Here is a 25,963-nt window from a genome sequence, read left to right on the forward strand (position 1 = left end):
ACCTTCCCGCCCCCTTTTTTCCACCGACCTGCCCCAGGTGGAGAAAACAGAGGCGTCAATGTAACGGCCCTGGCTTTTACACTCCCTCAGGGAGCCACTGTGTTCCTGAACGGGGGCGCTCGCAGCGCAGAGAGGCCACGGGACGGACAGGGCACGTCCAGCCTCTCCCGTGCCCGCTCAACGTTTGGGACATTCGCGGGCACAACATCCACGACAGCACCTGCACGGCAAGGCACGGGACACAGGGTGACATGCCCGCCGCATCGCGGGGCTTCGCCGAGGCTGCGAGGCCAGGAAACGGGTCTCCGACGACTCGGCGTCGCGCCGCACGCCCCGATCCGGTTTTCGTGCCTGGCAATGGACGCCTGCGCAGTCGCCCGAACCACGCGCCTACCGCCAGGCACCGCCCAGTGGGCGACTTGGAATTTCTGCGCAAGCGCCTTGGGCCGCGCCTGCGCACTGTGGCCCGGGAGGCCGGAGGAAACAGCGGCGGCGAAGGGGCGGGCTTGACCCCGGGTCTTACGCATGCGCGCGGAGCACAAATCATTTGGCGGGTTTTGCCCGCTGCGCGCTGTCTCCGCCGGACGCTGAGGTGCCCCGCGGCGGCCCTCAGGAAGCTGGACGCTCCCGTCGGAGAGTCTCTCTGGAGATTCCTCCTCTTTTCTTTCGCGGCGGGGGCTGGCACGGGAGCTCCCTCACTTTTGTTTTGATTTTTTTTGAAGTATTTCTGCGTCGGCTGAGGCGAACACGGCCTGACGTCTCTGGCCTTGGGGTCACTTTGCGTTTGGGCCGCGCCCCCCCGGAGGCTGAAAGGACCCAGAGGAACGTCGGGTCGGGGCCCCGGGGCGGCCCCCTGCGGCTCGCCATGATCGTGTCGTCCCAGCACCTGGCGGAGGAGCTGCAGCTCTTCGGCCTGGACTGCGACGAGGCGCTGGTTGAGAAGCGTGAGTCCCGGCCCGCGCCCGCTTTCAGCCGAGGGGGTGGTGAGGCGAACTGTTGGAGCCGTTGTGCCTGGGTCCCGGCTCGCACACAAACCGTTGTAAAAATCGACGTCTTTTCAGGAAGGTGGTGCTGGGGCGGGTGTGCAGGGCGCTGTTTGGGGCTCTGCAAGGTAACGGGAGTCCCAGACCCCCCCTTCCCTGTCGCGGCTCCAGGAACCCCAGAGAACCTCATCAGAGCTGGGAGGGGGCCTCGAGATTCAGTTGCCGCTCGGGAAGGGAGTTCTGGGGGCGATGGACACCCCCACAGGGAGCGGTGACAGCGGGAGGTGGCGCCCAGACCGTCCTGCCGGGCCGTGCAAGGAGCTGTTTGCCCCAGATCTCAGGACACGCCGTTTCCCGCTTGAGAGTGACCATGACAGGTCCCCAGACCAGACCAGAGCACTTTGGACTTCAGGACTGGGTGCAATTTTAGAGCTTTATCTTGTGCCTGGAGCCTTTTTTCTGAAAAGAGACTTTTGGGAGAGGGTGTGGGTCTGCATCCGGGGTGCTCAGGGCTTATTCCTGGCTCTGCACTCAGGGGTCACCCCTGGCGGGGCTCTGGGGACCTTATGGGGTGTCAGGGATTGACCCTAGGTTGGATGCATGTGCAAGGCTAGCGCCTTCCCTTCTGTACTATCGCTCTGGCCCCTGACAGGAGACTTAATTGAGAACCTTGGTCTTGGGCAGAAATGTCGGGTGCGCCTGACTCCTGACAGCCAAAGCGGGGTGTGTCAAGGCTCCAGCCAGGCGCTTCCAAATTCCCTGTTCCCCAAGGGGGTCCTAGAATGCAAGGCTTTTGCTTTATCCGTGCTACCTGCCATCCTTGTGTGTTCCCAGCTTGACTGCCCTTCGCTAACCTAGTCATTCCTGCTGCACTTTCTAGATGCTTCTTTTCCAGCTTCATCAGTGCTTTCTGTCCCACTCTCAGCTGATATCTTCCGACTTCGCTGAGAAGACAGACGCCACTAGAAAAGTTCCCTGAGTTCCCACCAACATTTGCCTGCGCCCCGCCTTCCTGCTTCAGTGGATAAATCCTCCATATTCCTCGAAAGAGCCCCACTCCTCCTCGAGGCCGTCACCCCACGACTTGCCTATTTGCCAAAATATTTTATCTTTTGGCCAGCACAGGAAAGTGGTTCTTTGTTTTGTTTGTTGGGCAATCTCCCTTAGCTCAGGGGATCTGCTTAGGGGTCGCTCCCAGTGCTGCCCGATGGACCACCTAGTGCTGTGGGTGGAGCTCAGTGCTCCCCCACGCGACACTTGTGCTCCAGCCCTTGGAGCCATCTCTCCAGCCCGAAGCAGGGTTCTTCGTCACATTGTTCACATCCCACTTCCCGCTCTGGGTCTCCCCAGTTAACAGTTACTCAGGAGGGCTGTTTCTGCTTGCCCTCCCACTTTCCTCTGTAAACCTATTTACCCAGGTTTCATCCTCACCTCCTCACGGTAACAGTTTTCATCAGGCGCCTGATGACCTTTATCTGGCTAACACCCGCGGTGACCATCTTGAGTGAGGCAGACATTTCCCCGCTCACCGTGGCCTCTTCTGTAAGACGCAGTGTTTGGGTGGCTTTGCGCACGCTGCTCTTAGTTGCTCTCCTACTTGCTTGCTGCGCTTTCTAGGTTCAGGCTTGTCCTGTGGTGTCCTGACTTGGTAGCAAAGCCCAGGCTTCCTGCTCGAGCTGCAGGCTGGACATCCTGCTGCCCACTTGCTGTCTTGGGTGGTTGCAGGGTCCGCCTCCCGTTCCCTTCCTGCCTTCCTGCACAGTTAAGAGCTCCGCATCCGGGGCTGGAGCGATAGCACAGTGGGTAGGGCGTTTGCCTTGCACGCGGCCAACCCAGGTTCGAATCCCAGCATCCCATATGGTCCCCTGAGCATCGCCAGGGGTAATTCCTGAGTGCAGAGCCAGGAGTAACCCCTGTGCATTGCCAGGTGTGACCCAAAAAGCAAAAAAAAAAAAAAAAAGCTCCGCATCCTTGGGACCAGAGGTAACAGCGAGCAGATAAGGCACTGGTATCGCCTGTGGCTGGCCTGGGTTCCTGGGGTCCATCCCTGGCACCACATGGGCTCCCTCAAGTCCCTCCGGAGGTGATCCCTTAGCCCAGAACTAGGAGTAGCCCCTGAGCTACACAACCTTCCTGATGTTCTGGCTGCAGCAGCAGTGACCCAGCCAGTCATCAAAGCTCCTGGCGTCACTCCCGTGATGTGCCCTCCACACAGGCTGGCGCTGCCTTCCCCTATAGGGCAGCAGGTCGTGTTCTTGCTCAAAACTTCTGATGTCCCTGCTGCCCCAGGGATACCAGCGTCACTGCAGTGGCCCCATCTGCACCCTCTTACCCTTCCCACTCGCTCACCTTTCGTCTCCCCCTTCCTCATACCAGGGCCCTGCTGGCCAAGCTTCTGAGTCTTGGCCTGAACCTCTTTCCTTTGGCCCTGCCTAGGTGCTCCTTCACTTCAGGTCCCCGCAGCCTGCCTTCTCGGGGCGCAGTTTGCTGGCCCCCTCAGCTCTCCTCTGACAAGACGAGGTTTGGGCAAGTTCTCATGCTTAGGACTGTGATGATGATGGATTGACAGATTATGCTCCCATTTCAGAGTGAATACTGCAAGAAATGGAGTGAAAGGCTTGAGCAATAGTACAGGGGGGAGGGCGTTTGCCTTGCATGCAGCCGACTCGTGTTCAATCCTCGGCATCCCATATGGTTTCCCTAGCATTGCCAGAAGTAATTCCTGAGTGCAGAGCCAGGAGTGATCCCTGAGCCTTGCCAGGTGTGGCCTCCCACAAAAAAAAAAAAAAAAAAAAAAAAAAAAAAAAAAAAAAACCTAGCAAAGAATAACAACAGCAAAAGAGAAATGGAATGAAATTCTCACTTTCCAACTTTCCTTCCCTCCCAGTGGTGGATCTGTGCGTCCAGTATGAGCAGAGTGAGGAGGGAATGGTGGGCGAACTTATCGCCTTCTGTACCAGCAAGCAGAAAATGGGCCTCACCTCAGAGACCCTGACCTCCTTTGAGCATGAGGTAAGAAAACGGAAGGAAAATGGAAGGGACTGGCACGTGCCGTTTTCCATTTGTGCTCACATTGTGCTCACATGGCAAGATGTGAGAAATAGAAGCGAGGGGCCAAAAAAACAGCCTGGGTTCCCGGTGAGCTGGGCTGGGCTCCGTCTCCGGTCTCATCTCTGTTGGCCTCGTTTCCCACCCAGCGATCCTGGAGTTGGTATTTGTTGTCTTTGGAAGAGCTGCATGAGGAGACAGCATTGCCTCTAACTGCCCTGGGGGTGCTGAGTTCCACAGATAGTGGTGGTAGTATTAGAATTGTTTCGTGGTGTTGTGAAATAGGAATTTTTTTAGCCTAGCGTGCATCTTTTTAATTCTTTAAGATATTTGATATAGGGGCTGGAGCGATAGCACAGCGGGTAGGGCGTTTGCCTTGCACGCGGCCGACCCGGGTTCGAATCCCAGCATCCCATATGGTCCCCTGAGCACCGCCAGGAGTAATTCCTGAGTGCAGAGCCAGGAGTAACCCCTGTGCATCACCAGGTGTGACCCAAAAAGCAAAAAAAAAAAAAAAAAAAAAGATATTTGATATATTTGGTTATAATTTGTGGGGTGGGGGATGGGCCACACCCAGTGGTGTTCAGAGGTTATTCCTGGCACAGCACTCAGGGGTCTTGCCTGGTGATGTTTCGGGGGACCATACGGGATGTTGGGGATCAAACAGGGTTGGCCTCCTGCAAAGCAAGCGCCTTACTCTCTGTGGTTATAAACTTGTCAGATCGTTACTTCCCAGGTGTGGAAAATGCCTCCTCTTTCACTTGTCTCGGAATAATTCATTTGTTATTTTTCCTTCCTCAGTTTCTGAGCAAAAGGTTATCCAGAGCCAGGCACAATGCCTACAAGGACAGTGGGCACGCAGGAGCTCGTGACATTGTTTCCATCCAAGAGCTGTATCCTTTCCTGCAGAAGGCTTTTTCGCTTGCACAACTGGGCTGCTTAATTGAATCTACAGTGACATTTAAAAGCAAGTCATAGGGGGCCGGAGAGATAGCACAGCGGGTAGGGCGTTTGCCTTGCACGCGGCCGACCTGGGTTCGATCCCCGGCATCCCATATGGTCCCCCAAGCACCACCAGGAGTAATTCCTGAGTGCAAAGCCAGGAATAACCCCTGAGCATCGCTGGGTGTGACCCAAAAAGCAAAAAATAAAAAAATAATAAAAGCAAGTCATAGGACCCCCAAAAGGGGCAGGGATGTGGTAGGGTGTTTGCCTGATACATGGCTGACCTGGGTTCCATCCCTGGCACCCTGTATGTTCCTCGAGTTCTCTAGGAGTGATCCCTGAGCACAGAGCCAGGAGTAAGCCCTGAGCATTGCTGGATGTGGCCTCAAAACATACCCAAAAAAGCCGGCCATAAATACAGTTCAAAGGTTCAGTCGCTTGCTTAGCACGTAGTTGTACCCGTAACCCTGAGCACTGCCGCATGTGGCCCAAAACAAAAATGACAAATAATAAAATACCTAATATTACAGGTTTTAATAATAAAATGCCTAATATTACAGTAGTCAACTACTGTCCGGGTAACATTAAGAGTCGAAGTGTATCGTTTTTCTTTCTTCGTTTTGTTTTATTTGGGGGCTGTACCTGGCTGTGCTCAGGGCATACTCCTGGCTTTGTACTGAGGGATCACTCCAGGAGGGACTTGGGGGACCATATTTGGTGTTGGAGAGTGAATCCAGGTCATCCGCATGCAAGGCGAGTGCCCTGCTCACTATACGATCGCTCTGGCCCCTGTGTTGTTTTTCTAAGCCAATATTTTCAGAATTGAAGTGGAAGAGGAAGAGGAGACTCTCCTGAACGCTTACACCACACCCTCAAAGGTGAGTAGCCGCTGGAGAGATGCATTCTATAAGTTTTCTTTCTCCTTTCTCCTGCAACATTTGCTCGGCCTTTGAAGTTCTGAGGAAAATTAACCTGTTAATACTGTCACCTACATATGCCATTTGTGGGGGCCCCACAGTGCCAGGGACCAAACCTGGGGCTCCCGCCTGCAAAGCATGTGCTCCGGCCTTTTGCTTCATCTTCCCAGCCCCTGTGTGGATGTTTTTACAGAGTCCTTGTGAACACACAAGTATCCTGTTTTTGTTTCCCGAGAATGCATCATGTTTCAGAACATGATTCCTTCAGAATTACTCCTTTTCCATAGTTGCATAGTTTTCTATAACCTGGAGGAATAGAATCAAATAATCCAGGTCTGGTGTTGGACCCGTGTGACAGGAAGTGCGTGATTGTGAGAAAGCGCTGCCCCTGAATCTTCTGCCTAAAGATCTCAGTGACTGACGCCAGAGAGACAATTCAGGGGTTAAGGACCTTGTCTTGCAGGCAGCCAACTCTGCTTCATTCCCTGGCACCACTCCTATTGTCCCCAGGAGTGAGTGCTGAGAGTTGCCAGGTGTGGCCCAAAAAAACAAAAAGAAGTGACTGCATGCTTTGTGCCAGGACCCAAGTCTGATCCCTAGCATGGTGTGCCCCACCCACCCACGCACCCAGAGCACTGCTGGATATATCCCCAGAACACGGATGTAGGAAGAACACAGCTAAGGGGCTGGAGCGATAGCACAGTGGGTAGGGTGTTTGCCTTGCATGCGGCCGACCCGGGTTCGATCCCCAGCATCCCATAGGGTCCCCGAGCACCGCCAGGAGTAATTCCTGAGTGCAAAGCCAGGAGTAACCCCTGAGCACCGCCAGGAGTAATTCCTGAGTGCAGAGCCAGGAGTAACCCCTGTGCATCACCAGGTGTGACCCAAAAAGCCAAAAGAAAAGGAACAGCCAAAAATGACCTAGTGACCTCAGCAGAATAACTTTTTCTTTGAACAGCAGCATCCTTTATGCCAACATCAGAATTTATTTAATGAGCAGCTACTATGTGCCCCTGCCCTAGACCCACTGGGAAGGCAGTAGCGAATGTCCAGGCAGGGCTGGGCTCTCCCCGCTGGAAGCTCTTGTTTGCGGATCTCAAATTCCTTCTATTTCTGAAATAGGACCATGAATGTTCAAAAAACCGCACCCAGCGGTACTGTAGTCAGTGAGGTTTCTGTTTGGTTTTGGTCCTGTACTTGATGGTGCTCTGGGCCCACTCCCAGCTCTGTGCTTGGTAGTCGTTCCTGGCAGTGCTCAGGGGATTGTGCAGTGCCAGGATTGCTCTCAGGTCTCCTGCGTGCGAAGCATGCGCTCAGCTATTGAGTTCTCTCCAGCCCCACAGTTAACTTTCTATAACATAAGTCTGTGGAGGGGCTGGAGCAATAGTACAGCGGGTAGGATGTTTGCCTTGCACGTGGCTGACCTGGGTTCGATTCCCAGTATCCCATATGGTCCTCTGAGCACTGCCAGGGGTGATTCCTGAGTGCAGAACCAGGAGTAACCCCTGTGCATTGCCAGGTGTGACCCATAAAGCAAAAAAAAAAAAAAAAAAAGTCTGTGGAGGGGGCCAAGTGATAGTATATTGGGTAGGGTGCTTGCCTTGCACACAGCCAGCACAAGTTTGATCCTTGTTCAATCGCTCCATCCCCCACCCGGAGTGATCCCTGAGCACCTATGGGGCATGGCTTGAGAAAAAAATAAGTATGTGGGACGATAATCTTGGAGCAGGCCTCCCTGCTTAAGTGATATTGTGGGATGGGGACATGACTCAAAGGGCTGTGCACATGCTTTGTGTGGGTGAGGCCCTGAGTTCAATCCCTGCCTGGCACTGCACGGTCCCCTGAGCACCACCACGTGTGACTCTAGTGGCACCCACACACACACACACACGTACACACACACCCCACAGATCAGAGCACTGAACCATCGAGCACCACAGCCGGGCAAGACTCAATGCATCCCAGGTCCCCTGAGTGTAGCTTGGGAAGCCCCACACCCCAAAAAAGACAATTAGATTACAGGAAAGAAGGAAAGTGACTTAGGCGTGCCTGTGGAGGGCACGATGACTAACAGCGTCCAGTGAGCCCTGGCACAGAACCAGGTGCGTGAGAGGAAAGGAAATAAGGAGATTTTCCCCAGCTCACCAAGTAGGGACAATGGTTAATGCTTGCTCTTCCTCCCTGACGCTGCTTCTCTCTTAGACTCCACATCTCAGCTAAAGCAGCCTCCATTCTTCTGTTTGTTCCCGCTGGGAACCCCGAATTCCTGGGTGTTGGCGGCTGAGTGTGATCCCTGGGTATGATCCACCAGAAAAGAATTTTAAAATCTACTTTCTAGTTGAGCTTCTTAGTGGTGAGAGTGAATCCTGTTGTCCCTCCCGTCCTGTAAAAACTCAAACACGCCACCAGGAGGAGCCCGCGAGCAGGGAAGTCGCTGCCCGCAGCCAGGCGAGCGCTTTCCTTTGCTGGGCCGCTTTTATATCCCAGACCACGAAGCAACTTCTAGAGAAGTGAACTGCGGACTCCAGCCCCCGTGGAGGGCGTATTTGAATTCTTGAGTGACCTGTCGTGAGGTACTTGCTGTGTGATGCTGGGGTCCAAGCTCGAGCTATTAGCTGCCCGCAGCCCTCAAGAAACACGTGGTAGGCTTGGTCAAAATGAGTAAGAACGGGGTGCCCTCCTGTCTCGGGAGAAACTCACCGCTGCCCTAACGCAGAGCCCACAGGGAAAAGAAAGTGCGTGTGGGGATTGGACAGGCCCATTCAAAGCTTAAACATGTTTGGGGGGCTGTGGGCTCACGGCAGAATGACCCGGGAAGCGGGGATAGTGTTCTGGTAAATAGCGGGTCCCTCGCTGAGAGAGATGCCCCCCTTAGCGGTTCTCTTCTCCCTCAGAGGCCCTGGGTTTGAGCCTCTGCATGAAAGTCAATCCAAAGCGGGTTCCTGAGGTTTGGTTTTTCCCTTTTCTTTCTAGGGTTCTCAGAAGCGAGCTATCACCACCCCAGAAACCCCTCTCACAAAAAGGAGGGCGTCGGCCCTCAGCCCCCATCAGCTCCTCTCACCGTCAAGCTTCTCCCCCAGGTACTGCCGTCTGTCGTCTATCGTCCTGTCCCCGTCTCCCCACCTCACGCCCTCACCCCTCCTGCTTGCCCTTCCTGCATGGAAAGTTACTGATTCTTACAGTAATTAAGGAAATTCACTTTCCACCCACTTTCTCAGGCCCATTTCCTTGATGGGGAACTGATACCCCGAACTGCAAACAACCTGTCTCTTCAGAGGCCTGCGCGTCCTGGGGGGGGTGGGGTGGGCGAATGGGGTCCCCCGCTGTTCGCTTGTGTGTTGTTGGCTTATGTTTGCAGCTAGAGAGTTTGTTTTTAAAAGGAGAGGCAGTTGTCTTTGTTCTGAATATTGTGTCACTTGTTTATTGTTCCTCGCTCAGGTTACAACTAGTTTCTGAGCGTTTTCTTGTCCCCGTGAGGCCACACTGACTTCATTGTAGGCTGAGCCCGGCCTGCTGCCACCATTGCCTTAAAACCACCAAGCTCAGGGGTGCTTGTGTGAAATCCATAAATGACATGTCTGACAGCCGAGAGCTCCGTGGGTGAGGGCCCTGGAGGAGTGGAGGCAAGGCTGGAGTTGCTGCCTTTTGGGGAGGGGAAGGGCCCCCCCATTTCAGAAAATGCTGACTGCGTGTCATTTCCGAGAAGCAGAGCTTAAGACTTTGCAGTCTCTTCACTCAGGAAGGGGAGAGTGCTACAGGCGGAGGCCAAAGCCGTCTCTGGCTCCCAGGCCGCTGTTTTTGGGAGGAATGCTCGGGCCACTCCCAGCAGTACTCAGGACTTACTCCTGGCCCTGTGTGCCTGGCAGTGCTCGGGAGACCATCTGGGATGCCAGGGATCAAACCTGGGTCAGCCCCATGCAGGGCATCACCCTCCTCGCTGTGCTGGCTCCAGCCCCAGGGCCAGTGAACTCTGTGGTCCCTCCCTGGGCTCCGGGGCGCGCTCCTCCCGCTTCTGAGAGCAGCTCTCCCCCCGCCGACAAGGGCATTTGTGAAACCTAGGGTCATAAGATGACCCTCCTCGGTGCGCCGGCAGGCTCAGCTCTGACCCCAGACGAGCCACCGCCCTGTGTGCCCGCTGGCCTGGCGTGAGCGTCGGACGCATTTGAGGTGGCCCATCCCACGCAGCTTCCCAGGGAGGGGCTGGTGGAGGTCGGGGCTTCGCCGCCTCCTCGTTTCTTAATTCATGCTAATAAAGCTGACATCAGAAACTGGTTTTGTAATTTCTGAAAGCAGCTCCTAAATTATTCAGCTCAAGGCATCCCTGAGCTAGTAATAATGAACCGAGCTCACTTTCTGGAAGGCTGCGTGGTCGCGTCCACCGTGGAGCCGCTAAAATCGGGCTGTGCGGTTTTGGTGCGTCGGGGGTGCTTTGCCCAGTGCACTCGCTGCCTAGGCCTGGACATCCACGAGTGGGGGCGCTCGGCTCACCAGCCGGCCTGATAACATCTTTTCCCGGGCTTTCCGCCTTGCACCCCGCAGTGAGCCACTGTTAGTTTGCATGCAACTCTGCACTTGGCCGAGGTAGCAAGCTCCGATGATGTCCCACAAAATGGTAAAAATGTCACCAGAAAGAAAAGAACGTGGAACTTCCAGCTTGTTCTTTCAGCCAGTTCAGAGTTGGGGATTTGTTCCTCTTTGTTTAGATTGAAAGCAGCAGAGTGGCAGCCTTTTAGCTGTCTCTGTCTCCCGGCTTCTCTAAACACGATTGGTATTCCTCCGCTGGCTCCCTCGGCCCCTCATTCCTGAAATTCCTTGAAGGTCCCGGTATGTCCAACCCCATTAAACTGATTAGATTCATAAATTCTGAGGCCAGCTTGCAGTTTCTCTAATCCTCACTTTCAAAAACTGCTCTCTGTGGGAGGGCCTGGGCTCAGTCCCCAGCGCGGCCAAAAAAAAAAGTGCAATAATTCAGGATCAGAAAGAAAGTAGCGGGTAAGACATTTTGCCTAGCTGACTCCTGAGCCCTCCTGAGCCGGATTCGACTTATGGCACCGCTCATGGTACCCTGAACACTGCCAGGGGCGCCCCCAGGCACACTGCTAAGAGGAGCCCCAGCATGGCCGAGTGTGGCCTAAAAATTAAAACACAAAAAAGTGGGCCAGAGAGTGAGTCGAGCCAGAAAGGCACTTGACTTGCACAGGGCCGGGCTTAGTTTGATTCCTCCAAGAGGGATCCTTCAGCACTGCTGGACGTGGCCCCCAACCCCGGGAACAAACAAAAACCCGAAAGCTGCCCACATCCTCCTGGCTTCATGTGGGTTCGAGGACGGTAAGGCTTGTCTGTTCGGCTTCTGTTCAGCGCCACTCCCTCCCAGAAATACAACTCGCGGAGCAACCGAGGAGAAGTGGTCGTGTCCTTCGGCTCAGCCCAGGGAGTGTCGTGGTCGGGGCGAGGAGGAGCCACTAACATCAGCCTGAAGGTCGTTGGGGATCCAGAGCCACTAACGGGAAGCTACAAATCCATGTTCCAGAAGCTCCCAGACATTCGAGAAGGTGATTTATTTCCCTTTGAAAATCTGGAGAATATCAAACCATCTGGAAGAGCTTAGAGGGAGTCGAAAAGCTTGTGAGGCTGCCAGACAAGTTCCGGGGGCACCTTTGAACCTCTTAGTTGGTGAAATTCCTCTGGGAGGGCCCCACTGGTGGGAGGGACGCATGGCGCTCCTCAGTCTTTCTCCCAACTCATGTTTCTTTTTTCTTTTTTCTTTTCTTTTTTTGGTTTTCTGTTTGGACCACATCCAGCATTGCTCAGGGCTTCCTCTTGGCTCTGCACTCAGGGATCGCTCCTGGTGGGCTTCAGTGTGCCTTACAGGGTGCCGAGGATCAAACTTGGGTTGGCTGCACGCAAAGCAAGCCTGTGACTCACTATACTATCTCTTCGGCTCCTGAGCTCACATATCTTTATTTTGTTGTTTTGGGGCCACACCCGGTGATACTCAGGGCTTACTCCTAGCTCTGTGCTCAGGGATCCAGGGATCTCTCCTGACGGTGCTTGGAGACCAGATCAGCCTCGTGTAAGGCAAATGCTCTCCCCTCTGTACTCTTGCGCCGCCATGCCCATCTCCCCACGCTCCCCTCCCACCCACCCCACACACACATTTCTTTGCTCAGAAAAAATTACAGTATCACCCACTTGAATTTTATGAATGAAACCGATTAAAGCCAGAGCTGCTTCTGGCTGCTCTGTAAAGTGGGGGTGCTCTCTGCCCTCCCTCCCCCCCCCACTGACGACTGATGGGAGCGAAAGTGGGCAGGGGGGTCATGCTGCTCGTGATCTGCCGCTGAAGTGAAGGCCCAGCATCCCACACCAGGAGAGAGGCTGGGGTCCTGGGACGCAGGAGTTGGCCCGGTGTCTGGGCCCTGACCTCCTTTCTTACCTACCTGTGGGCTGTGTTTTCTGTTTGCCAAAATGAAGTGTCCGACCAACAACTTTTCCTTCTGGGATTTCAGTTTTGACCTGCAAAATAGAAGAACTGGGCTGTGACCTCAGGGACCATTACGGGATCGAGTTATTCGCACCGGTCCCCACCCCGGCACAGGTAAGAGGTGGCCAGTGGCCCTTCCCGCGTGTGCCTGAGGGTAAATGAGGCCTCTTGCTTCCTTTTTCCCCCTTGTCTCCCTCTGGTAAGAGCATGTGTGTCGTGGTGGAATCTGGTCAAATAGCCTTTTCCAAAGAAAGACTTCAGGGCATAGGGGTTGGAATGAGAGGCCTGTGGGGCAGGCGCTTGCTTGTCCAACAAGTTCATTCCCAGGCATCACATATGGTCCCCTGAGCCCCGCCAGGCATAAGTCCTGAGCACTGCCGGGTGTGGCCCAGAAACAGAAAGGAAAGACTTCAGAGTGCTCTGTCCTTCGGGACCCGCTGTTCTCATTATACTCAGGCCTGGCACAGATTTGGCACCCCTCCCCCTCAGCAGCGAGGCAGCAGGTACCCCCCCCCCCCCACACACACACACCCCGGATTTCTCACAACTTGAACCATTTCAGTCTCAGCTCTGTGGGGCCGGAGCGATAGCACAGCAGGTAGGGCGTTTGCCTTGCACGCGGCTGACCCGGGTTCGATCCCTGGCATCCCATATGGTCTCCCAAGCACTGCCAGGAGTAATTCCTGAGTGCAAAGCCAGGAGTAACCCCTGAGCATCGCTGGGTGTGACCCAAAAAGCAAAAACAAAAAACAAAACAGTCTCAGCTCTGAGGCCACAGCAAGGGCAGGAGATTCAGAAAGAGTGACTCAGTCTATCCCTGGTTCGGTCTCCATTGTCACCGGCCAACTCCTGCCAACAGCATTTCTGTCAGGATTTAATCAGGCCAGTGCTTTCTCCAGAAGGTCTGTCAAGCTAAGGAGAGACAGGTTCGAGAAGATTCTTTAACTCTGTCCCATATTTGCCTTCGGAGAATGACCAAGTGGGAGAGATGTGCAAAACCATGTCACATAAGGAAGTTTGGGAGGAAGTGGAGGGGTGCAGGCAGGATGCATGAGCTTGTGGGAAAAGATTAGACAGCCTCCAAGTGCCCCGGGCTGGGACCAGGACAGAGGAAGCACCGGGGGAGAAATTTCAGCTCCATCTAATGAAGAGCTTCCTGTTACGAGCTTGTTGGTGTGTGGTTAAGGAAATGCCTCTGGAGCCAGCCTTGGCCTGAAACCCAGGCTTCGCCCGCTGCTTGCCCTCTGCACTTGTGTCCTCGGTGAGCGGGTGCAACGCTGGGTGCCCCCAGTGGGGCTCAGAAGTTTCAGTTCATCTGCACAAACCTTTAACTCAGTGCCTGGTGTTAGCCCGGTAAATGGGCTGTTGCTGACAGCCAGCTCCCCGAGACCCGGGGGTACCAGGCTGCCTTCCCCTTCACTGGAGATGTTTCCGGCCCGGTTTGCCACTAGGAGGAACTCGGGTCTGACTGGGTCCTTCATCCCAAGACTCAGGGACACAGTTTGCAGTCACCTTATGGTAAGCCCGCTCCCCAAGAAAGTTTGTGATTTTAGGGTTAACTTTGCTGTTCACCTTTGAGCTCCCATTTCAAAGAACTGGCATTCTTGAGTTTTTTTTGGGGGGGGTATTCTTGTTTTTTTAGGGGGATCACACCCAGCGAAGCTCAGGGCTTCCTCTTGGCTTTTGTGCTCAGAAGCAGCCAGGCCGCTGCCTCCCCCCTTACACTGCCTCACCAGCCCGAGACTGATGTTGTCCCATCCACCCTTGGGTAGGAGCCCGTCACTCTGCTGGGCCAGATCGGCTGTGACAGCAATGGGAAGCTCAACAGCAAGTCGGTGATCCTCGAGGGAGACAGAGAACATTCCTCGGGTGCCCGGATTCCAGTGGACTTAGCGGAGCTCCAGGACTATTCCCTGTTCCCCGGCCAGGTGAGGTGGATGGGCGGGCCCTTCCCGAGGCCCCTTGTTCCTCCCCTTCCGACGCCACTGTGTCCCGCTGAAGTGTGGCCCCAGAGCCCAGCTCCCCCAGCTGTGGCCGCCGCCCAGTGCCGGCCCGGGCTCCGGGCCACGATTCCCGGCAGGAAAGTGGAAGTCATCGAGCTGACCTCACGCCGTCATTGTGAGAATTAGGTCATGGGCTCAGAGCAATAAATTGTCCTCACCACTCTACCTCCCTAAGTTGTTTTCGGGTACCCGCGTTTGCATGAGTGAGAGTAGCTGGAGAGCACTTTTTTTTTTTCTTTTTGGGTCACACCCGGCGATGCACAGGGGTTACTCCTGGCTCATGCACTCAGGAATCACTCCCGGCAGTGCTCGGGGGACCATATGGGATGCTGGGAATTGAACCCGGGTCGGCCGCGTGCAAGGCGCCCTACCCGCTGTGCTATTGCTCCAGCCCTTGGAGAGCACTTTCTTTTCCGTGGACGATGCCCTGAGGAGCTGAGGGTTGGGATGGGCCAGCAGTGCCGGAGCCTGAAGGGGACACGCGCCCCAGCCTCGAGCCCTGGCCTGGACGGTCCGTGTCTGCATGTCAGAATCTCCGTTCCAGCCTGTCCTTTAGCCCCTGCGTTGCTTCTTGGCTTTCAGGTTGTAGTGATGGAGGGAACCAACACCACCGGCGGGAAGTTTGTGGCCACCAAACTCTACGAGGTACCTCGGGGCACACCTCCCCCGCTCCCCGCCTCCTGATCCGCCGCGCAGCTTCTGAAGCTTTTTCCACGCGTGACCCTTTGCTCCTGAGAAACGCAGCATGGGCGAGCACTGCCAGACACACCTCGGATTTATGACCTGCTTGATTTTCCCTTGATTTTTGGTCATTGCTTGTGTGGAGACTTGCTGTCGCCATGGTTTTTTGTGAGTCCCGTAAGGACCTTTCCGTTTGCTGCTGGGCCCTCTGGAGAGGCCGGGGGCTGGCAAGCGCGCTGCAACGCCGGTCTGCAGGCTCAGACTCTGCACGCTGCGGCCTGTGTCAGAGCTGCCTCAGCCAGTCCGGCAGGTTTGGCCAAGGGGCGAGTGGGGGCGGGGGTCCTCTTCCTGCCCCAGGCACAAGCTCCCCCACCAGGCTCTCTTGCCTGCAGGCACACAACACCCCACCCCCACCCCCCAGTGCTGCCCAGGTTGTGCTGAGGCACCTCTTTAGCACCCTCTTTCACTGGGTGTTTGGGCTTGAGCCTCCAGCTCTCCAGACCTGGGGTATTGGGAGTCTCTGGAGCGGGGAGTCTCCCAAGCGGTTCAGTGCGATGCCTGAGGCTGCAGGGGCCCTGTGGGCACCTCGGGGTCTGCCGTGACGGGTCAGGCGCTCTGGCGCATGAAGGGCTTGGGCTTCACCCCTGGACTGTCTCCCCAGCCCTGCCCCGCGCAACATAGACATTTAAACAGCAGGTGCCATCAGTCCTGCAGGCTCTGGGCTCCCTTGAGTGAGCGCCTCTCCCCCTCCACACAGCACAGACCCTTTCCCCCTGGCTTAGCAAAGGCCCAGTTGGGCCAGCCCTCAGTTTCTCTTTACTCCTCATTGCAGGGTGTGCCTCTTCCATTTTATCAGCCCACTGAAGAAGATGGAGGTGAGATGCGGTTCACACTTTTTCCAGAGCAGGGGTGGCGGGCGAGGGTCCGAGCTCCCCTCTCACTCCCAGAAGGCTGTGCGCCTGCCTGCTCACCATGGGGTCCACACCGGCCCTTGTGGGCACCAGGGTCTAAGCCTCAGGGTTGTGCCGGCATTACCGGCACATGTTAAGAACATGCGCACAGTTCTTAAATCTAGTGTTTCAGGCTTGGAGACTTTCTCCAAGGGCAGTGATGTACAGGAAATCTCGGCTTGGGGCTGAGGCCAGGGACATCAGTGGGGAGACAGTGCCATCCAGGTGAAGGGTCTATGGTGGCTGAGATGGGGCGTGAGGGCTCTGGGCTGGCTTTACCCTCTGTCCCGTCTTTGCACTGTGTCTCCAATTCTGCTCTTTCCAAAAGGAAGCGTTTCCCCAGAAACTAGATGAATATCAGAAGGCCGGGAGCTGTTTGGTAGCCAGTGTAGAGGGGAAAGGCAGAGAGCAGTTTGGGTAAACAAGGCTCAGAGTCATTCCTAGCACGTGTGTCAGGGGTGACCGTTGGGGAGTGAGGGGGCAAGTCTGCCCCATGCCACCCATTGGTGACGCAGATTCCTAGAGACCCCTCACCTGGGAACATAGATTAGGGTTCATGCCTTGGTCCAGGCAGTTGGAAGTAACGACTGGCCATGAGAGCAGTGAGATGGTGTGGCATGGCCCTCAAGGAACAGGTGGTTGGGGTCTGGAGTGATAGCACAGAGGGTAGGGCGTTTGCTTTGCACACGGCCAACCCGGGTTTGATTCCCAGCATCCCATATGGTCCCCTGAGCACCACCAGGAGTGATTCCTGAGTGCAGAGCCAGGAGTAACCCCTGAGCATCGCCAGGTGTGACCCAGAAAGCAAAAAAAAAAAAAAAAAGAAGAAACAGGTGGCCACGAGCGAGGTGTGATGTGGGGACAGCGTGCTGTGCACCAGAGGCGCATTTGGCAACAGTGTAAGAAGCTAACACATTGTGGGGGGGATACAGCTGAGATAGGCCCATCCCGGCCTGCAGTGGGCTCCGCCAACCAAGAGTCATCTTTGTCCCCTGCCTGAAGCTTTGACTTCTCCAATTCCGCTGTGCCTCTGCAAGGCTAATAGTGCCTGGCCCCTAGATCCAAGGCTGGTGAGTCTTCGTTGTACTTGGCAAAGGGGACTTGGCAGGAGTGACTGGCTTAGGCATGTAGAGATGCAGGGACCTCGCCTGGGACTGCCCTGGCCCTTCGTGTTTGTTTGGCTTTTTTTTTTTTTTTTAACTTTTTCTAAGGGTTTATTTATTTTGCTTTTTGGGTCACACCCAGTGGTGCTCAGCGGTCACTACTGAATTACTCCTGGCAGACCACATGGGATGCCAGGGTTCAAACCCGGGTTGGCCGCTTGCAAGGCAAACGCCCTCCCCGCTGTCCTATTGCTCCGGCCTCGACCCTCCTTGCTGACAGGGAGCACAGGAGAATAGAGTCAGACCTGGAAGGTTAGGCTTTGGCTTTAAAGCTGGGAGGAAAGGGCCGAGAGCTGAGGGCTGCAGGCGGCCTCCAGCAGCCGGGGAAGCCCGGAAACAGGCTCCTGCACCTCGACTCTAGGACCCCTGAGCTCCAGCATTCGGGCCATGTTCCGGCAGCCCCTAGGGGCTGGTTCTGAGCTACAGAAATTTCAGGCTAAGAAAAAGGGAATTTTTTTCTTTTTTATAGTCTGTGAGGAATATATATATATATGACATATGTATCCCTCACCCCCGGGCCCTCTAGAAACTGAAAAAGGGAAAATATTAGGGGAAATCCAGGCTGAGAACCAACATCACATGCTCAGCTCGCAGCAGTTTTGCCAGCTGTCTCCTGTCGCCTCTGCTGCACTTAGTCAGCTCAGTGGTGGCCTTTCCGCACCCTTGGAGAGCTGGCGGTGCACAGGTGCACTTTTCCCTGAGCTCGGGGGTTCTTGAGAACTGCATGAAAGACTTGCACAGACAATGCAGAGCTATAGTGAGGTGGGGTGAGTGTTTGCCTTTCATGTGGCAGACCCGAGTTCCACCCCCAGAAGCCCCACCAGGAGTGATCTCCGCACAGAGCCAGGAGTAAGTCCTGAGCACTGCCAGGTGTGGTCCACCCACTTCCTCCCAAAAAAGTTGGGTCCGGTCCCTCCCCGGGGTCCAGGCCTCTCCTTTGCCCATGTACCACATCACTCATCCCTCAGTGTCATCCAGACTAGCTGTTTGCATCCTGACCTTCGCCAGCCGCTCACTCCAGTGTACGGTGGCCCGGTCTTGTCCTTTCTCTGTCTAGTGGACACTTTCCTAGTCTGAATTTTGCAGCTGGAGCCCTATCACTTGTGTCCTATTGCTGAACCTCTTTAGAGCTATACCCCATGGCTCCCTGTCCCCTCGACTTTCCTTAATTCCTCACATCCTTGTGTAGTTGGCTCAGGTCCCTGCTGTCCTGCCGTCTGCCTGGACATCGGTGAGGGGGGCAGAGTACCCGACTGGCTCTCCTCTCTTCTGCTCTCCCAGCTGTCCCATTACCTATTTGGACTGGATACCTTTTTGGCAGGGAGGTTTAAAGTGACCAATTGTGGGGGAGGGGCAGGGTGATAATATACCAGGTAAGGCCCTTGTCTTGTATGTGGCCAATCCAGGTTCAGTCTCCAGCTCCCTATATAGTTCCCCAAGCACCGCCAGGGGTGACCCCTGAATACAAAGCCAGGAGTAACCCCCTGAGCACTGCGAGGTGTGGCCTATAAAATGACCAGGTGGGGGGCTGGAGAGATAGTACAGCAGTAGGATGTAGGGCATCTATCTTAACGAATGTCCCAGCTGGGTTTGATCCCTGGAGACCCATATGATTCCCCAAGCACTGCCAGGAGTGACTCCTGAGCCAGAGCCAGGGCTAAGCCCTGAGCATCACTAGTGTGACTCAACAACAAAAAGACCAACTTGGGACTGGAGAGGTAATACAGCAGATAGGGCTCTGCCGTACACGGGGCCAGCCTGGGTCCAATCCCCAGGATTCCTGAGCACTGCCAAGTGTAGCCCCAAAACAAAACCAAAAAACTAAAAATGGCCAGTTAAATTAACCAGCTCACCTGCATTCCACCTTTCCACTCCACCATATCAGGCTTACCTGGGGGTTCCAGAATCTGGATCGTGTGCTTGGCAGGGGCTGGGTCCCAGGCCTGTCCCCTCATCCAGGGGCCAGCAGGACAGCCCGCCCGAGGACCTGAGTAACTCGGCCGCCCTCCCTCTGCCTTGCCCCCCAGCCTGCCTTTCTGCCTTCCTGTTTTACGGTGAAAGTTAGGGAGAAGGATGGTGGAGTTGGAGGTGCCACTCAGAACCTATTTAGTACCACCTAGATGTGGGCTTAGGCTGGTCAGGATGGTAAATTTTAGGGTCTTCATGTGTCACTCAATAGAATAGAACAGGAGGGCCGGAGCGATAGCACAGTGGGGAGGGCGTTTACCTTGCACGTGGCCGACCCAGGTTCAATCCCCGGCATCCCATATGGTCCCCCAAGCACCGCCAGGAGTAATTCCTGAGTGCAAAGCCAGGAGTAACCCCTGAGCATCGCTGGGTGTGACCCAAAAAGCAAAAAAAAAAAAAAAAAACCCAAACAAATAGAACAGGAGACCCCGTGGGCAGGCCTCCCGAGATCTCGCTCCTTTCTGCTGTCATAGATGCTGAGCAGAACATGGTCTTGGTGGCCTGCGGGCCCTTCACCACGTCGGACAGCATCACCTACGACCCCCTGCTCGACCTCATCGCCGTCATCAACCACGACCGGCCGGATGTCTGCATCCTGGTAGGCCGCCCGAGGGCACTGCCCGCTCACGGGAACGGAGGAGAGCGCTTCGCCGTTTTCATTCCTGTCCCAAGGGCCCATGTGGTGCTGTGGAGGTGGGGGGGGACCCCTAAGTCACAGCCCAGCTCCCAGGTGACTCCTTTTATAGAACTTTTTTTCCCCCCGGGCTGGGGGTGGCTGGACCATACCCAGTTGTGCTCAGGGATCGCTCCCAGCGAAGCGCAGGCGACCATATGGGGTGCCCAAAATTGAACCCAGGTCATCCTGTGCACAGCAGGTGCCCGACCCGCTCTGCTTTTCCCCCAGCCCCTTTAGACATTTTTTTTTTTTCTTTTTGGATCACACCCGGCGATGCACAGGGGTTACTCCTGGCTCTGCACTCAGGAATTACCCCTGGCGGTGCTCAGGGGACCATATGGGATGCTGGGAATTGAACCCGGGTCGGCCGCGTGCAAGGCAAATGCCCTACCCGCTGTGCTATTGCTCCAGCCCCCTAGACATTTTTCAGTTCTCAGTCTCCCTGGTGTGGTCTCCATCTGGTTCTCGACTTTTACCTGACCTGCCTCCTTCCTGTGGCCCTGACCTACTACTTGGCCTCCCATCACACGTGGCCACCATTTAAGTGATTTTCCCTGTATCCCGTTGGAACGTCCTAGGGGTCCATGGGACTCTGGGGGCCCCAGCTGCGAGACACTGGCCTGCATCTTTAGCACCCACTGTCGGCCAGCCGGCCCTCCAGTTGTCTAGAAGGTTCTCATTTGTCCTTTTTCTTCCTTTGTTTCTGTCCCCCCTTACCCACCCCCTGGGCAGTTTGGACCTTTCCTGGATGCGAAGCATGAGCAGGTGGAGGTGAGTGACTGGCGCTGAGCGGTTTGCCTGGATTTGCGCTCTCTTAACTCATCTTTGGGAGTTTATCCCACACCCGGAACCCCCCAGACTCATCCTGTGGTAGCCAGCAGCGTCGTCGGGTCCCGAGCATGCGCCCAGCAGACTGCCCGAAGGCTGCCCCCCGGCCCGGGCACAGCACACCACGCCCTGCCACTGTCTGTGGGCGTCTCCCTGGCGTCTCTCCCGACTCCAGAACCTTGTTCCATCCACAGACGAGCTCTCCGAGCACTGTCTCAGCCTCCCCAGGGACTGTTCTTCCCTCCTCTCCTGTCCCCAGACGTGGTGACAAGCGGGAAACGCCCCCACCCAGCCTCCCGCCCGCCAGCTCTCCTTCCTTTCCTCACAGAACTGCCTGCTGACGAGTCCCTTTGAAGACATCTTCAAGCAGTGTGTCCGGACGATCATCGAAGGGACCCGCAGGTCAGGCCCGGGCCGGGTGGAGCCTGCCTTAGCTCTCTTACAAAACACAGCTGCTGCCATGTCGGGTCTCCCGGGGGTCCCTTTGAACTCCCGGGGGTCAGATAGGACACTTGAGCTCAAGTGTGCAGACGCCGTGTCAGAGGCATCTCTGCCCGACACGAAGATAAACATGAGCGCGACTCACTTCCTCTCTCGCTCCCCCGTGTCGCCGTCTGCTCCGGGGGCCTGATGGCTCCCCCAGCATGGCCCCCCACATCTCGCCATGAGTGGTGGTTTGGGGGTGAGCTCAGCCCTGCCCCTGAGTAGGTTCTTCCCACCCCCCCGTTGCGCAGGCGGGACCACAGCCAGTTTGAGGATCCTGAACCCCTGCCAGGGGCTCCCCGACGAGGGACACGGGTCTAATTAGGAAGCCCCTGCTGATCAGCACAGCAGTGGCCACCCGAGCCCCCTGGCCCTTTCCCCGAGGGTCAGGGCTTGGAAGCGCTTGGTGCCGGTCACCCCGACATTCCTTGGGGTAAGGTTTTCCTGACAAGTCCGCAACAAAGGTGGTTCTTGAAACGGCAGATCATCTTCTGCCTGCTGCCGTGAGAACTGATCCCAGGGCTGATTAGCTGTAACAGGACCTTCCAGGGGCTGCAGACTGGGGACACGCCCCTCCAGTGCCCGGGGCACAGTCCTTCAGTGACAGCCTGAGGCCCCTGGGGAGGACAGCCATGTCTTCCCTGGGGTTCCCAGCGAGGCCCCCGAAACAGAAGCGCCCCATTGCAGGGACTTGGGGGGGGGTAGTCATCCCAGTGCGCTGGCCCTCGCTCCCCAGGCTTGTTTTGGTGCCTCCCCCCATGTGGTACTGACAGCAGACAAACAAAGAACAAAGCCGGCATTGTCGGGCGGGGGCGAGCGCCCCGGCACCGCCAGGCACTTTCATCTGCGGCCAGTGGGTGCCATGGGGGAGGGTGCGGCCCCACCCTTCCAGAAGCCTCCATGAACCCTTCCTGCCGGGCGTCCTGCGCTGTGACTGATGCATCCGTGCAGAAGCACCTCCTTCCTTAGGGGAGCCCCCGCATCATTCCAGTCCTTTCCCTGCGAGGAGGGCGGGGCCACTGTGGGGCCCCTCCCACCGTACCCGCTGCCCTTTGAGGTTGGCACACAGCGAGCATAGCTGGAATTCTCCTGCCCGGACAAGCAGGCGCGGGCTGTTTCCTCCCCCTGCTGCTCCTCTGCCCTGCCCGCAGCCTGACCACCTCCTCAGCGGCCTTCAGTGGCCAGCCGGACGCAGGCGATGGGCGGGACACAGCCTTCCGGGCCCCGGCCCCCGCTCTCACCTGTTAGCCAGCGCCCACACGCCTGATGCAGTCATCCCAAGTCAGAGGGACTGTCACCCTGGGGCATAGTGCCACTGGCCTCAGGTTTTCAAATGGGTATGACAGACAAGTGTGAGAACAGTCCCCAGCACCTCTGTCCCCCAAGAGGGTCCTGCGGGGCAGCTCAGGGTGGAGGCCGCAAACTCACCCCTGTCCTCCGCGTGGCAGGAGGGACCCAGTGGCCCCGCAGTTACGGGGACCCCAGAGATTCTCCTCTGCCTTGGGCAGGGACGCAGCTGTCACTTGGAGGGTGCCAGGAGCCCTGAGGCAGCCTTCCCTGTGAGGACGTGAGGGGACATGGGGCCCAGAAGCCGCCCTAGGACACCTTGTCAGCACTGGCCCAGGGAGGCCGAGCCCAGCATGTCTGACCCCCAGGGTGCCCTCAGCCCCCCTCTCAGGCCTAGCTCAGAGATTTGGGCTGTGGGGCCGGGTCCTGCCAAGTGAGTTTCTGTACCGTTCTCCCAGTATGACAGGTGGCAGGGCAGTGCCATGGGCCGCCAGCAGTGTTCAGGCAGCCTCCCCCCAAGGGGGCTATAGATGTGCCCCAGGAGTCAGCACCTCGCTCCCCTGGGAGCTTAGTTCCCAGCCTGCTCTGGCGATGGGAACCAGCGTCCGCCCCGTCCTGTCCCCCCAGCTCGGGCTCACACCTCGTCTTCGTCCCGTCACTGAGAGATGTGCATCATGAGCCCCTGTACCCGCAGCCGCCCTTCACCTGCCCCGACCTGCCTCCTGGGGACAAGAAGGTCAGCAGTGGGGGTGGCCCGGGTGTTTCTGTGGCCTGTCGCTGGCCCGCCTGCTCTCGGGGGTCAGCGTCTGGGCCACGCCCTTCTCGTTGCAGCGTGTGCGATTCGTGTCGGAGCCCTGCACGCTGTGCGTCGGCGGCGTGACCCTGGGCCTGACGTCCACAGACGTGCTCTTCCACATGGGCGCGGAGGAGATCAGCAGGTGCGGGCCAGTCGGTGGTGTCAGCGGGGTCTGGATCAGGGGAGCCCAGTGCTTTGGCCCTGCGAGTCCTCTCCCCACCAGGGGGCTGCCGGAGCCCGAGTCTCTGTTCTGACTCTCACCTTGGCTTCCGCTCTGGGTGTCTGGGGCGGGGGGGCGTTCCTGATGGGGTGAGGGGTCTGCCTGCGCCCGCGGGGAGCCAGCCCAGCAAATCTGCAGCCCACGGCTCCTCCCCGCTGGCTGTCGGGAAGCAGCGTGAAGCCGTCCTGTGGAGCAAGACGGGTGTGTCCGCCTTGGTGTGCTCTGGGCTGCGGGGGTCACCCCAGCTACGCGCTGCCCTCCCTGGGCCCGGCTTCGCTTGTTCTTGCACAACCCGCCGCTGGCTGACGGCCAGCCTTGGCCTGGCTTGCTGGGGATTCGGGGGCAGATGATGCAGTTGGGGGCCCTTTCAGCTTGCCTAAGGGTCAGAGCACTACCCAGAATAACAGCCCTCCCCAGACTTCGGGGGGACCCCAGAGCACTGCAGGGTGTGACCCAAAAACAAGACTAAGGCTGAATGATTCCCTGGTACTTAGTTCCAGGATAAGCTTTGACGTGGGCCTGCACCAGGGGTGCTGAGCCACGTGATGAGGCAGGAGGAGTCGGGGTGGGGGGGGGGCTGCTGGTTGTTAATTCCCCAGCCAAGAAAGCAGGTTGGGGGCAGGGGCAGAAGACAGGAGGTGGGAAGGGGTGCTCGCGCCCTGAGGCTCAGGCAGGCCTCTCCCAAGCGCCTTCTGTCGGCCACTTGTGGTCTTCCTTCCTCAGAGCTTCTGGGACATCGGACAGATTCAGTCGGATCCTTAAGCACATCCTGACCCAGAGGAGGTGAGGAGCAAGCGGACTGGACTAAGGGCCGGCAACAGTCTCGGGGTGTGGGGCTCTGAGCACGGGGCCTTCACAGGCCGGTCCCCTGGCGAGGACAGTCTGAGGGCGGGGAGGGCCAAGGGGGTGCCTGAAGCGCAGCTAACGGTCGCAGCTAACCGCTGTCCCCACCCGCAGCTACTACCCGCTCTACCCGCCGCAGGAAGACCTGGCTGTGGACTTCGAGCGGTTCTATGCCTACGCACAGCTGCCCTTCACCCCGGATGTCCTCATCGTCCCGTCAGAGCTGAGGTACTTCGTCAAGGTGGGTTCGCACACAGCTTTGTTCCGGTGCCCTCGTGTCCCCCGACCCACACAAGCTGGAGTTGGGGTATGGACAGGGTCCATGGGCATGGGGTGCTTACCAGCTCCCAGCATTCCCTGACTCTTAGGTCGTGCTCCCGTCACCACTCAGCCCAGCTCCCCTGGGGACCCCACTAACCAGAACCCTTCACGAGTCAGCCTGGGGTGGGCTGGCAGGTAGAGCAGAGCTCCGTGTCGGCTATGCGAGACCCGCTTAGGCCCTATCCCTGGCACCAGATGGCTCAGGCATGCCTGGGAGGGGCCCAATTAAAGCAATTTTTTTTTTCCTTTTTGGGTCACACCCGGCGATGCTCAGGGGTTACTCCTGGCTCTGCACTCAGGAACTAACTCCTGGCGGTGCTCAGGGGACCATATGGGATGCTGGGAATGAACCCAGGTTGGCCGCATGCAAGGCAAATGCCCTCCCCGCTGTGCTATCTCTCCAGCCCTCTTCTTTCTTTTCAGTAGAAGAGGCAAATTGGGGCTGGAGCGATAGCACAGCGGGGAGGGCATTTGCCTTGCATGAGGCCAATCCAGGTTCGATTCCCAGCATCCCATATGGTCCCCTGAGCAGAGCCAGGAGTAACCCCTGTGCATTGCCAGGCGTGACCCAAAAAGTGAAAAAAAAAAGTACAGCGGGAAGGGTATTTGCCTTGCATGTGATCAGTCTGGGTTCGATTCCTAGCATCCCATATTATCCCCCGAGCACCACCAGGAGTAATTCCTAAGTACAGAGTCCAGAGTAACCCCTGAGCACTACCAGGTGTGACCCAAAAAGCCAAAAAAAATGAAAATCACTCTCTACCCAAGTTTAGGGCAAGTTCTTCTATAATCTCTTTCCGAGACTCAAAGGAATTCTGACTTTCCCAGACACCCCCTCTTTTCTCGGTGGGGGTGGCGTCCTGGTGCCCCCCGCTAGGCAGGCCCGATGCACGAACCTGATTGAGCCTCATGTACCTGCTTGCCCCCGTCTCCCCTCTCCCCTCTCCTCCAGGACGTCCTCGGCTGTGTCTGTGTGAACCCCGGGCGCCTCACCAAAGGGCAGGTGGGGGGCACCTTTGGCCGACTCTACCTCAAGAGGCAGGAGGCCGGGGCCGGGCAGCAGAGGCGCAGCCCCTGTGTCGCCGCCCAGGTGGTCCGGATCTGAGTCCCGTCCATCATGGGCCCCAGCAGTGGCGCCAGGCTGACCTCGAGAGCCCGGAGTGCCCTGGGACCAGACCCTGGGGGCAGGTGGCCCAAGGACAGCCAGGAAGGCCGAGCGCTGCACCCCAACTCCAAGCCGAGCTTTCCTGTTTCCTCCCGGACGCAGCCTGGAGCAAAGCGGCTGAGAGGCAGCCTGCTCAGAAGAGCCTCAGAGCTCTGGACTTTCCATGTGACTCAGACTCAGAAACGACTTGTGGAAAAATAAA

The 25,963-nt window shown here is 57.0% G+C and overlaps 1 protein-coding gene across 1 annotated transcript; it reads left to right on the forward strand.

Moving 5' to 3' along the window:
* Positions 1–551: 551 nt before the first annotated feature.
* On the forward strand, positions 552–25,963 carry POLA2 (DNA polymerase alpha 2, accessory subunit). Its single transcript, XM_004618412.2, has 18 exons — positions 552–944; positions 3,871–3,995; positions 4,833–4,924; positions 5,797–5,854; positions 8,867–8,973; positions 11,252–11,445; positions 12,403–12,491; positions 14,150–14,305; positions 14,963–15,025; positions 15,894–15,936; positions 19,616–19,740; positions 20,551–20,589; positions 20,975–21,048; positions 23,044–23,152; positions 23,248–23,354; positions 24,156–24,215; positions 24,390–24,516; positions 25,549–25,963. Exons 1-18 carry the CDS (start codon positions 866–868, stop codon positions 25,699–25,701), a joined length of 1,800 nt encoding a protein of 599 aa, XP_004618469.2. The 5' UTR covers positions 552–865; the 3' UTR covers positions 25,702–25,963.

The sequence above is a fragment of the Sorex araneus genome, chromosome 6 (assembly GCF_027595985.1).
Source record: "Sorex araneus isolate mSorAra2 chromosome 6, mSorAra2.pri, whole genome shotgun sequence".
Taxonomy (NCBI): domain Eukaryota; kingdom Metazoa; phylum Chordata; class Mammalia; order Eulipotyphla; family Soricidae; genus Sorex; species Sorex araneus.